This window comes from Ochlerotatus camptorhynchus, unplaced genomic scaffold (genome assembly GCF_037179485.1).
Source record: "Ochlerotatus camptorhynchus isolate MF236.1 unplaced genomic scaffold, CSIRO-AGI_Acam_v1.1 ptg000070l, whole genome shotgun sequence".
NCBI classification, from domain to species: Eukaryota; Metazoa; Arthropoda; class Insecta; order Diptera; family Culicidae; genus Ochlerotatus; species Ochlerotatus camptorhynchus.
In genome coordinates, this window is record NW_027040560.1 from 357,056 (window position 1) to 370,044 (window position 12,989).

The window sequence follows — 12,989 nt, forward strand, 5'->3', positions numbered from 1 at the left end:
CAAACTTCCTCCACTACGGAATAGAAAAACTTCGGTTTCCCGGCTCTATCCCTTCTCATAACAATGTTAAACCTGTATTAGAGAGGAACATCAACTGATTTCAAAACAACCATCATCCGGTTGCAGCTATCATTCGAAAAAGCGATTTCGATGTTTCAATTTTAATGGTCTAAGGTTTCATTCGATCAGAGGATGATATTTGTTTACAGTGTACTACAGTTCGTTGAACAACTTCTAACTTTTGAAAAAAAAGCGCTGCTATTATTCTGTGACCTTCTTTTCGATGAAGTTGAAGGGGTCTGTTTGAACTGTTTCCTCTCTGAACAGCTTCTTAGAAGTTTTCAAACTGCGCATCACATCCAATCGACAACTGCGCATTGAAATAGAACCAACCTAGGAAAAATCCGCAATCAGAAAAATCATGCTGATCGAACGCTTCCTCAGCGCGCTGTAAATATCCGGAGGCCGTAGAATTCGACTGGACAAACATCCGTCAACACATTGTTTACATTGAAGATATTTAAGAAAAGGTTGCGACTTACCTAACGATGCTTCCGGATCGCTCAGATCCGACAGGCTCGGGACCTTCTGGATGTTCCGTATGTGCGGTGCATCGTCCAGTGGTTCCTGTTTCAGCTGAATGTGCGACTCGCCATCGGGACTCTGCGGAAGAAATAGATCACAACAACACGAAGGTCAGTAATCAGCGTTCGCTTCTTGCTTATTTCGATGAAAAATGATAACTTTTGAGTACCCTCTTTGTTACATCCTGTAGAACGGCTTCTTTGCCACCGTGTCAAATTACCACGCAACGTCAAAACTGACATCTTCATCACCGAAAAAAAAAAACCGACACGGGTCCAAGCAACCGTGTCGAAAGAGGAAGTAAATACAAACAAGGAGCATCCCCTCGGACCGATTTCCAAATTAGTGCACTTTTCCATCAACAACAGCCGCCGACAATTTGGCATTAAATTTATGACGGGGAAAACCTAACCTCTCGCTTTGTCAATATGTACTACTGTACACCCATTACAAGTGGTTCTGTGCCGGCGGAAGATGGGTCTCCAAGAAGAGAGAGCAAGTCGTGATGACGGATGAAATGATGATCTATGCATGGATGGTTCCAAAATTAAGTCGTCAGCTACAAAAACGAGGGGTCATAAATATGTTAACGAAATAATGATAATTTTTATGTCTATTTACGCGGTTCCGGCTGAGCACCCTTGGAGACTAGAGCATGCAGGGATAATCTTTATTGGTTCATGATGCGATACGGGAGGGGATAGTCGGATCGAGTCGAGCGACTAAAACTAAGTAGGCACAGGACGCTGCCGAACTGCCACGCTTGCTACGATACGGGTTTTTAACGATACCCAGTCTCGGTCGGGATGTTTGATTTATGACGAAAATAACACTATATTTAAGAGTGTTGTGTTTTATGACCTACGCTCCACGAGATTTATGGGCTCGCGAAATGACGAATGTTCGAACATCAAGATCGATCTAATATTGACACTTTTCTGAAGCAGCTAATCGAACGGAAATGAATCATGGGAAATTTGAGCCGCGATAACATTCTAGTTCCAAATTCACGACCCACTTCTAGCCACGGTTTACGATCGCGCGCATTTTATCGCTTCCAGAAGGGGGCGCTGCAACGAATCGCGCAGCTGTTTAGTATATTCCACGAATTATACACACATTTATTGCGGAGCATTTATTTCACTTTGTTTTCGCTGTTTTTTGTTTACTACTCCTAAACTTGCGCGCCTACTCACTGGCATATTCAAATCAACCGTCCCTCGCGCTCGCTGTCAAGTAGCTCTCGCCTGCTCAATTTTATGAATGAATTAGATACACTACGATCGACACCCAGCAGCACGCACCAACACACGAACGCGCAATTTCATTCATAAAAAAAAACGCAGAAAACTACAACTACTAGTCGCACACACTGACGATTCGAAGCAAGCCACGACTTTTCCGTATCGATAGACTCTCCACTAGAACTGCACTGCCTACTAGATCGAAACCGGCCGGTACAATCAGAGATGCAAGCCGACATGATGCAACGGCGGCGACATTTTTTTTTTTGCGCGATTCACCTGTCACTTTTTGCGGAGCAATTTACGACCGGACAGCCGGCAGATTTTCCTCGACCGTCAACGAAAGCGAAAGGGTTTTCGAAGAGGAGTACGTCGCCGACGAACGACGATCAGGGCACAACCCCCAGCTGATGGGGTGCCATTTTTCTTTCGCCCGTCGGCGCACCGTTATAATTAATATCGTTATTGCCGAGATGAGTCCCAATATTTTGACAACCGCGCACCGTTGTGCAAAATGCACAACAACGACGGACGGTGCAAAATGAATGCCGCGGAAAATCGCTTCGGCTTAATCTTTTACGAGCGTTTTTCTCTTTCACGGTTGCTCGGAGAAACGATTGATCAAGTCCCGGCCGGAGACACACTGCTGCGAGGGAGCGCGTGGGCTGGAACGGAGATAAACAGGGATTCCGATGAGTGAGGACATGAAAAATTTACTCCGGATAGCACAGCTGTGCGCCTTCGAGCGCGAGGGGACGCAAGGGGTTTCGCGAGGAAGGTGAGATGATTTATTTTGAATAAGAAAATATATAGGACTACCTGCAAGGTGATTTTTGGAAATAATTCTGGGTAAGAAATCACTCGAATCTTTTATCGAAGTTTGTTTCAGTGTACGACGAATTTCATGCCTCACTCTCAGCTTACAATGAAAATGTGGAACTGGAGGACTCAAAATCCCAAAACAGAGACAACATTGTACACTAGGTGAAGCATCAACGAAGGACGTTGGACCTGGAAAAGTAAGAAAAGGTTATTCCAAAAAAGGATTTTTTTTTTAAATTACTTGTAGACGAAATCATTCCATTCCATAAGCAAGTTTTATTTCAGTGTTATTGACTCGTACAAAGTAAAAGAAAAGTATCGGAAAGCTAGTTCACTTTTCCACTACCAGGGTGCCTACTCATTTTGCTAAATAATGTTCTCTGAGTTTTCCAATTTTTTCCAGGACGGAAACGGAAAATTTCCAGGTTTTTAAAGAAACGTACAAATACGGTCAACTTTCAATAATGTTAAATCTTCTGAACAGCTCTTGGAAGGAACTTTCAAGAAGCTCACAGAAATTGTAAGTAGTTCTTCGAAGTGCATGCATCTTGTAAGCATCTGTCGGAAACTCTTCAGAAGTCTTCAAAATTTCTAGTGGGCTCTCGGATCTTCTGGGAAATTCTCAAATCTTCTAAGAAGCTTTCGGAAATTATGGTGGAACTGATGGGAAGTTATCCAAACTTTTGGGAAGTTCTCGCACCTTCTGGGGAAGTTCATGGCTGTTCTGAAATCTTCTGGATGGTTTATGGCACTTCTGGAAAGCTCTCGGAAATTTTGGGTTGTTTTGGATTTTTTTTTTGGGATTTTCTCAGATCTTCTCAGAAATTCTCTGAACTTATGAGAAGCTCTCGAAAATTTTGTATGACTAACTAAATTTCTCGAAAGTACTCACATATTCTAGGAAATCTTAAGAAGTTTTGAGATCATCTGGGAAGTTCTCGGAATTTTTGGAAAGTTCTCGTTTTTTCTGTGAAATTCAAGGATCTTCTGAATAGTTCTTGGAAGGAACTTTAGGAAAGCTCACGGACGTTCTTCGAAGTGCATGCATCTTGTAAGCATCTGTCGGAAACTCTGGGCAGTTCACGGAACTTTTGGGAAGTCTTCAAAATTTCTAGTAAGCTCTCGGATCTTCTGGAAAATTCTCAAATCTTCTAAGAAGCTTTCGGAAATTATGGTGGAACTAATGAGAAGTTATCGAAACTTTTGGGAAGTTCTCGCATCTTCTGGGGAAGTTCATGGCTGCTCTGAAATCTTCTGGATGGTTTATGGAACTTCTGGAAAGCTCTCGAAAATTTTGGGAAATTTTCGGAATTTGCACGGATTTTTTTGGGATTTTCTCAGATCTTCTGAGAAATTCTCTGTACTTATGGGAAGCTCTGGAAAATTCTGTAAAGCTAACTGAATTTCTGGAAAGTGCACGGATATTCTAGGAAGTCTTAAGAAGTTTTGAGATCATCTGGGAAGTGCTCGGAATTTTTGGAAAGTTCTAGTTTTTATTCTGGGAAATTCAAGGATTTTTTGAACAGTTCTTGGAAGGAACTTCTTGGAGGCTCGCAGAAGAGTAGTTCTCGGATGTCTTCTGAAGTGCATGCATCTTGTAAGAATCGGTCGGAAATTCTGAGAAGTCCCCAGGGCATCCTGAGCAGAATTTCTAGTAAGTTCTCGGATCTTGTGGGAAATTCACAAATCTCGGAATTTCTGGCAAGCTTTCAGAAATTGTGGAAAGCTCTCGGAACTGAAGGGAAGTTTTCAGAATTTTCGAAAAGTTTTCATATCTTCTGGGAAAGTTCTTGGAAACTCTGGGAAGTGCTCGGAATTCCTACGAAGTTCTGGAATCTCCTGGAATGTTTAAGACACTTCTGGAAAACTCTCGGAATTTTTGGAAAGTGCTGTAAATGCACGGATTTTAGGGAAGAGCTCAGATATTATGAGAAATTTTCGGCACTTATGGGAAGTTCTCGAAAATTCTGGAAAGCTATCAAAGTTTCTAGGAAGCACTCGGATCTTCTAGGAAGTTTTCAAGTTCTGAGATTTTCTGAGAAATTTTCGATTTGTTGGAAAGTTCTAGGTTCTGCTTGGAAATTTTCGAAAGTTCAGGGACGTTCCGAGATCTAGAGCTTCAAACTTAAAAAAAAATACGAGAACTTCCAAGAAGATCTCACAACTTCTAAAAACTTCCTAGAAGATCCGAATACTTCCCAGAAATTCTGAGAGCCTTCCAGAATTTTTGAGAACTTCCCATTCGTTCCGAGAATTTCTCAGAAGATCTGAGAACATCCCAACAAAATCCGTGCATTTACATCCGAAAACTACTCACAATTTCTGAGAGCTTTCTAGAAATTCCTTCCAAGAACTGTTCAGAAGATCCTTTAAGTTCCCAGAAATTCCGAGAACTTAAAAAAAAACGAGAACTTCCCAGAAGATCTCAGAACTTCTAAAAACTTCCTAGAAGATCCGAGTACTTCCCAGAAATTCTGAGAGCCTTCCAGAATTTTTGAAATCTTTAAAACTTCCCCCGCCCTCCCCACCGAGCAAATTTTGAAAACTACCCCCTCGCCCCCCTTCCCACCGAGAGCTTTCCAAAAGTTCCATAAACTTTTCAGAAGATTAAAAAACTTCGCATCAGTTCCGAGAACATCCCAGAGTTTCCCAGAACTTCCCATCAGTTCCGAGAGCTTTCCAGAATTCAAGATCAGAAGATCCGAGAACTTACCAGAAATTCTGAGGACTTGCCAAAATTGCTAAGAACTGCCCAGAATGTCTGACAACATCCAATAATTTCCGTCAGATTCTTAAAAGATACGTGCACTTCGAATAACATCCGTTAACTACTCACAGTTTCTGTGAGCTTCCTAAAAGAACTGTTCAGAAGATCCTTGAATTTCCCAGAAATTGCGAGAACTTTCCTTAAATTCCGAGAATTTCCAAGAAGATCTCAGAGCTTTTAAAAACTTCCTAGAATACCCGAGTACTTCACAGCAATTCTGAGAGCTTTCCAGAGTTTTCGAGAGCATCCCATAAGTTCCGAGAATTTCTCAGAAAATTTGAGAACTTAAAAAAAAATCCGTGCATTTACAGTAAAGTCCGAAAACTTTCCAAAAATTCTGGGAGCTTTCCAGAAGCTCGATAAGCTTTTCAGAAGATTCAAGAACTTCATAGAAATTCCTAGAAATTCCCAGACTTTCCGCGAACTTCCCAAAAATACCGAAAACTTCCCATAATTTTCGAAAGCTTGCCAGAAATTTCGAGAACCTCTTAAAAGATTCGTGAATTTCCCAGAAGATTCGAAAACTTACTAGAAATTCTGAGGACTTCCCAAAATTTCCGAGAACTGCCCAGAATTTCAGACAGATTCTTACAAGATGCGTGCACTTCGAAGAACATCCGAAAACTACTAACAATTTCTGTGAGCTTCCTAAAAGTTCCGTCCATGAACTGTACAGAAGACCCTTGAATTTCCCAGAAAAAAGGGAACTTTCCAAAAATTCCGAGAATCTCCCAGATGATCTCATAACTTCTTAAGACTTCCTAGAATATCCGAGTACTTTCCCGAAATTCAGTTTGCTTTACAAAATTTTGGAGAGCTTCCCATAAGTCCCGAGAATTTCTTAGATGATATGAGAACTTCTCAAAAAAATATCCATGCAACTACAGCATGTTCCGAAAATTTCCCAAAAATTCTGAGAGCTTTCCAGAACTTCTATAAATGATCCAGAAAATTCCAGAAATTGCGAGAACTTTCCCAAAAGTTTCGAAAACTTCCCATCAGTCCCGAGACCTTGCCATAAATTTCTAGAACTTCCTAGAAGATATGCGAGTTTCCCACAAAATCCGAGAACTTACTAGAAATTCTGAAGACTTCTCAATAGTTCCAAGAACTGCCCAGATTTTCCGACAGGTTCTTACAAGATGCATGCACTTCGTAGAACATCTGAAAACTACTCACAATTTATGTGAGCTTCCTAGAAGTTCATTCCAAGAGCTGTTCAGAAGATCCTTGAATTTACCAGAAATTTCGAAAACTTTCCGAAAATTCCGAGAACTTCACAGAAGATCTCAGAACTTCTTAAGACTTCCTAGAATATTCTCAGAAGATATGTAAACTTCTTAGAGTGGACTTCCCAAAAATACTTCCCATAATTTTCGAAACCTCTTAAAAGATTCGTGAATTTCCCAGAAGATTCTAGAACTTATTAGAAATTCTGAGGACTTCCCAAAAGTTCCGAGAACTGTCCAGAATTTCCGACAGATTCTTACACTTCGAAGAACATCAGAATGTTACTAACAATTTCTGTGAGCTTCCTAAAATTTCCTTCCATGAACTGTTCAGAAGATCCTTAAATTTCCCAGAAAAAAACGAGAACTTTCCAAAAATTCCGAAAACTTCCCAGATGATCTCGGAACTTCCTAGAATATTTGAGTACTTTCCCGAAATTCAGTTAGCTTTACAGAATTTTCAAGAGCTTCCCATAAGTTCCGAGAATTTCTTAGAAGATCTGAGAACTTTAAAAAAATCAGAGTAATTACAGCAAATTCCGAAAAATTTCCCAAAAATTCCGAGAGCTTTCCAGAAGTTTCATAAACTATTCAGAAAATTCCAGAAATTCCGAGAACTTTCCCAGAAGATGCGAAAACTTCCCATCAGCCCCGAGACCTTACCATAAATTTCGAGAACTTCCGAGATGCGTGTACTTCGAAGAACATCTGAAAACTACTCACAATTGATGTGAGCTTCCTAGAAGTTCCTTTCAAGAACTGTTCAGAAGATCCCTGAATTTACTAGAAATTTCGAGAATTTTCCAAAAATTCCGAGAACTTCCCAGAAGATCTCAGAACTTCTAAAGACTTCTTAGAATATCCAAGTTCTTTCCCGGCATACAGTTAACTTTACAGAATTTTCAAGAGCTTCAGAACTTACTCTGAGAACTTAAAAAAATCAGAGTAATTACAGCAAATTTCGAAAATTTCCCAAAAATTCCGAAAGCTTTCCAGAAGTTTTATAAACTATCCAGAAAATTCCAGAAATTTCGAGAACTTTCCCAGAAGATGCGAAAACTTCCCATCAGTCCCGAGACCTTGCCATAAATTTCGAGAACTGCCTAGAAGATATGCGAATTTCCCACAAGATCCGAGAACTTACTAGAAATTCTGAAGACTTCTCAAAAGTTCCAAGAACTGCCCAGAATTTCCGACAGGTTCTTACAAGATGTGTGCACTTCGAAGAACATTTAAAAACTACTCACAATTGATGTGAGCTTCCTAGAAGTTCCTTCCAAGAACTGTTCAGAAACTCCTTGAATTTACTAGAAATTTCGAAAACTTTTCGAAAATTCCGAGAACTTCACAGAAGATCTCAGAACTTCTAAAAACATCTTAGAATATCTAAGTACTTTCCCGACATTCAGTTAGCTTTACAGAATTTTCAAGAGCTTCCCATGAGTTCTCAGAATTTCTCAAAAGATCTGAGAACTTCCCATAAAAAATCAATGCAATGGGAAATATTCCGAAAATTTCCCAAAAATTCCAAGAGCTTTCCATAAGTTCCATAAACTTGCCAGAAGATTCAAAAACCTTGGATCAGCTCCGAGAACTTCCCAGATTTTCCAAGAACTTCCCCAGAAGATGCGAGAACTTCCCAAAAAAAATCCGAAAACTTCCCAACAGTTCCGAGAGATTTCCACAATTTCCGAAAGCTTGCCATAAATTCCGAGATTTGCGAATTTCCCAAAAGATCCGAGAACTTACTAAAAATTCTAAAGACTTTTTAAAAGTTTCGAGAACTGCCAGGAATGCCCAAAAACTACTCCGAATTTCCGACAGATTCTTACGAGATGTATGCACTTCGAAGAACATCCGAAAACTACTCTTCTGCGAGCTTCCCAAAAATTTCCTTCCAAGAACTGAAGTTCTTTAAATTTCCCTTAATTTCCGAGAAGTTTCCAAAAATTCCGAGCATTTTACAGAAGATCGGCGAATTTCACAGAAATTCAAAGAACTTCTAAGAAGGTCAGAAAACTTTCCAGAAGTTCAGCGAACTTCGCAGAAGATCTGTATTTTTTCTATAAATTGCAAAGTTCAAAAAATGTCCCAGAAACTTCGAAATCTTCCCAGAATAACAGAACTTTCCAGAAGCTCCGGGATCTCTTCCAGAATGTAAGATACTAAGAAATCCCGAAAACTTTCCACATTTTCCTAGATCGTCTCAGGGTTTCCAAGAAATTCCGAGAACTTCCCACAAGATTCGAGAACTTCCCACAAGATTCGGGGACTTCTCAGAAGTTAGAAGATGTTCCCAGAATTTGCATGTCCTTTCTGAAAATCCTGAAAACTTCCTAGAAGATCGTAGAACTTCCCAGAAATCACAGGATTTTCTCCCAAGTTTCGAGAATTATTTTAGTTATTCACAGGATTTCTTTAGGTTTCTCAAGAATTTGCTTAGCATCATCTCAAAATTACATCAGAAGTTCATCTTAGAACTCTTTCTGGTATTCGCTTGCCATTTGCTTCATAATGCTCTAGAAATTATTTCCAAAAGGCACTTTGATTCACTCAACAGTTCCCTTAAAATTCTTAATTAGGTTCGCTGTATTACCTAGGAGTTCGGTTCTTTAATTTTTTAAAAATATATCGGTTTTTACAGATCATCTGAAAGAGCTTCGTTTTCTGAGCACAGTGATATTTTTTTTTCGAACTTCACTGTTTAACACTAAACTAACAAACTGGCAGCTCGGTCCCATACAAAGTCTGACCGAGGGACACTTAGATGGTGATTTTTGCTCATGTAATTTCACTTATTTAAAATAGCTCCAGTGTACCAAAATTAATGAAATTTTGGAGGTCAGTTCCATTTTAATGCAGATTACCAATATGCATTTACGTCAATACCCTTAAAGAACCTAATGAATTCTCCTGCAATAAACTCTCTTTTCAGTATTCATAAAGTATCTCCTGAAATGCTCGTGAAGTTATCATCGGAAGTTCCTCTAAATTCCACTCAGAGTTCTCTAAGAGCAGTCCCTGAAATTCCTTGAAACGCTCCTCAGAATTGACGACTAGAAACTCTTAATTTAACTTATTAATTGAATTAACTTAATTTCTCTTAAAATGATTACAGGGTTGGCCTTGAAAGTCTCCGAAATATTCCTTAAAAATTACTTCAATACTTTGCTGAAACTTTCCTCAGAATTCCTTCAGCATCCTCATAATTGTCATTGAATTCTTTCTTAAATTCCCATTGGATTCTCCTTTTTCTCTTGGATTTCTACTCACAAGTACCTTGGAGTTCTTCTTCCAAATACTTTAGACAGAACTCTCTTTGAATTCTCTTTTGATTACCTTGCAATACTCCTCAAATTTCGGGAATCCTCAGATTTCACTTCAAGATTTCCTAGCAATTCTTCCCTTGGAATTATCCTCTGAATTCCCTTAAAATTATGCCTAGGAAATTCCTTGAAACGCTCCACAGAATTCTCTTCAAACTCTTATTTAAACTAATTAATTAAATTACCTTAATTACTTGAATAATTGAAAATTACTTCAAAGCTTTTTTGAAACTTTCCTTGGAATTCCTTTGGAATCATCTTCATAATTGTCATTGAATTCTTTCATAAATTCCATTTGGATTATCCTTCTTCTCTTGGAATGCTACTCACAAGTGCCTCCAAGTTCTCATTACAAATCCTTTAGACAGAACTCTCTTGGGATTCTCTTTTGAATTACCTTGAAATACTCCTCAGAATTCTGGAATCCTCAGATTTAACTTAAAGTTTTCCTAACAATTCTTCCCTTGGAATTCTCCTCTGAATTCCCTTAAAATGATCTCTAGAGTTCCTTGCAAATTCTCATCAAATTAGTTTATTAAAATCCACAAGCTGAGAAACTTTTGAAAGTTCCTTATTTTGTTTTAATCTGAGTTCTTGGAAAACATTCAATGTTCGAGGTCTTCAATATTTACTTTCGTTCCAGATTCTTGAAAATGTCTCCAAGTCTGATTTCATTAGGTTCAGGGATTCAAAAATTTGTCTAAGTTTAACATCTGAAGAAATTATTCATGATTTATGATACCTAAAAAAAACAATTAAGGTTTAAGGATTAATGTTATAATTATATAATCTACTCCAGACTTATTATGTCAAAGAGTAAAAGTGAATAACTAGGACGATAAAATTGGCTGGAATTGCTTCAAAATTCCCATAGAATTCCAGTTTTTTTTTTCAACGAAAAATAAAATTCCTTGAGGATTCCCGGGTTTTCCTGGAATTTCTAGGTTTCCCCATACAGCAGACGCACTGGATAAAAATTCAACGAGGTAAATTGCCACTTAAGGTGAAAGTGATCTAGTGAGTAAATAAAACTTTTAAGAATGGTTTTCTCTAAGACATCACTTCAGATTGCAAAAAGCTCTTTCTTTTTATTATTTCGGAAATAAACCGAGGGGAGCTTTTTCCGATCTGAAGTGATGTCTCAGACAGAGAAATCCATTTTTAAAATTTGAAGTTACTCACTAGGCCACTTTCACCTTAAGGTGAATTGTATTCATTGCATTTTCAATGACCCATCTTAATTTTCTGAGGCCAACGCCAATTGTTCCATATTTTCCAAACTTTTCCCCTATAGTTTTAAAAATCCGAAACATCTGGTCACCTTTCTCCCGACGAACCTTGCCGACGTCTGGCTACTGCGTTTTTTTTTCGGCTGCAGCAGAAACCCCTTCGTTATTAACTCTTTCCCATTTTTCTCGTCGCACGTTTTGAAAATGCGCGCCGCTCTTAATCCAACCAACAAGAATACGCGCACTCACTCGCAGAGAAAGAGACTGTAAAAATATGACAACTTCATAATTAAACACGTTAAATATGCGATTATAATTCGACCAGACAATATTTTACTCGTCGCCCGGTCGTCGTCCGACTCATCGCAGTTGCCCGGGACGGGGGCAGGTAGGGGCAGGACAACTGTCATAATTAGTGTTCAGCGCCTACTTTTCATCTCGAGTTGTTTTCTCTCAGCTGCTGCTGGTTCGTTGTTTGTTGACATCATCACGACCATCATCATCAACACCATCATCTCGTCATGGGGTGAATTTGCGACCGCGATAACATCTTGTTTCACTTTGAATTTGTGTTATCACATCGTAGCGATGTGGCAGCCGCGAGCGCGAGGATGGAATCGGATGTTTCGACTACAACAACGACGAAACCTCGCTCAGCGGAGCTGATAACATTCAATGAATGCGATGGATGTGTGCGAGAAATTTTCGCTGATGATGCAATCAATCGTAGGAGGCATTTGTCAACAGCAATTCTAAATTGGCTGTTGCGCCTGCTGCGATTAATATTTCATGGCTTGAACTTCCTTTTTCGTTGGAAGCTAATTGCATCGAGAATTAATTCTGACCGCGCCCTCCGTGCTTCCGACGACCCTGATCGATTGTCCATTCTATAGGCCTAATGGTGAACAGAAAACAATCTCCCCTGTTTATCATATTTTCTTCGCCAGCTATACAAGCACAAGTGAGCGATCGATCACGTTTCTAATGGCTACCATAAAATGCAAATAATGGTGACAACCGCGCGGGCTGCATACTGATCACAACAGCCACTCACCTGTACAATCGTCGGCAGAAAGCTGACAGACTTTTTGAAGTGCTTCTTGGTCTTCAGCAGTCCTCCTGAGGAGGATGACACCAGGGCCGGCGGCCGGGAAGGCGGTTGCTGCAACTGTGGAACATTGGCACCGGAGTTGCTGAGATGTTGCATCAACTTGCCACCGCCTACTACCACCGTGCCGCCATTGGTGTTGATCATCAGCGAGGACGCAGCCATTGAGCCACCGCCGGTGCTGCGACCTGTGCCAAACAAGGCCGATCGGAAGGAAAATGGATTCTGAAACAGCTGCTGGTGCTGCTGCCGTGGTGTATGGGATAACTGAGGCGTGTTTGGTTGTTGGGCTGAACCCACCTTGAGCGGTGCCTCGTAGAAGGGAGCCTCCTGGAGCGAGTAGTCCGCTAGTGCTTCGTACGCTGCCTCCAATTCCATTGCTTGCGCGTGCCTGTTGGAAGAAAGAAGAACGTCCAATTAGAATCTTGCCGTAAACATACACCTTTCCGATAAAACAAACAAACGTAAGTACTCCGGTCCCATCGTCCTCCTACCGGAATGGCTTTTTACGACGGGTAATTAAGAACTTTCCAACGGATTGCATCGGAAGACAAACAATCTACCTACTGCGCGAACGACGAGCTCGTCCCGAACAATAAGTCCCAAACATTATCGTCTTTGTCGAAGAGTTTTGACCGCTAAAAGACCGCATATTGACGATAAAACCGTCAAACAAATT

At 40.0% G+C, this 12,989-nt stretch overlaps 1 protein-coding gene across 2 annotated transcripts in view; it reads right to left on the bottom strand.

Moving 5' to 3' along the window:
* pnt (pointed) overlaps window positions 1-12,989 on the bottom strand; it is a 377,379-nt gene that overhangs the window by 319,268 nt on the left and 45,122 nt on the right. The window contains exons 3-4 of one of the 2 annotated variants that reach the window (XM_065217098.1): window positions 12,257-12,701; window positions 543-663 (exon numbers count right to left, since the gene is read on the bottom strand). In XM_065217098.1, the coding sequence (XP_065073170.1) occupies window positions 543-663; window positions 12,257-12,688 (553 nt within the window). In that variant the 5' untranslated portion in view covers window positions 12,689-12,701. Of the gene's footprint in view, window positions 1-542; window positions 664-1,781; window positions 1,892-12,256; window positions 12,702-12,989 lie in introns of those variants that run through there. The other variant, XM_065217100.1, reaches the window with a different exon arrangement.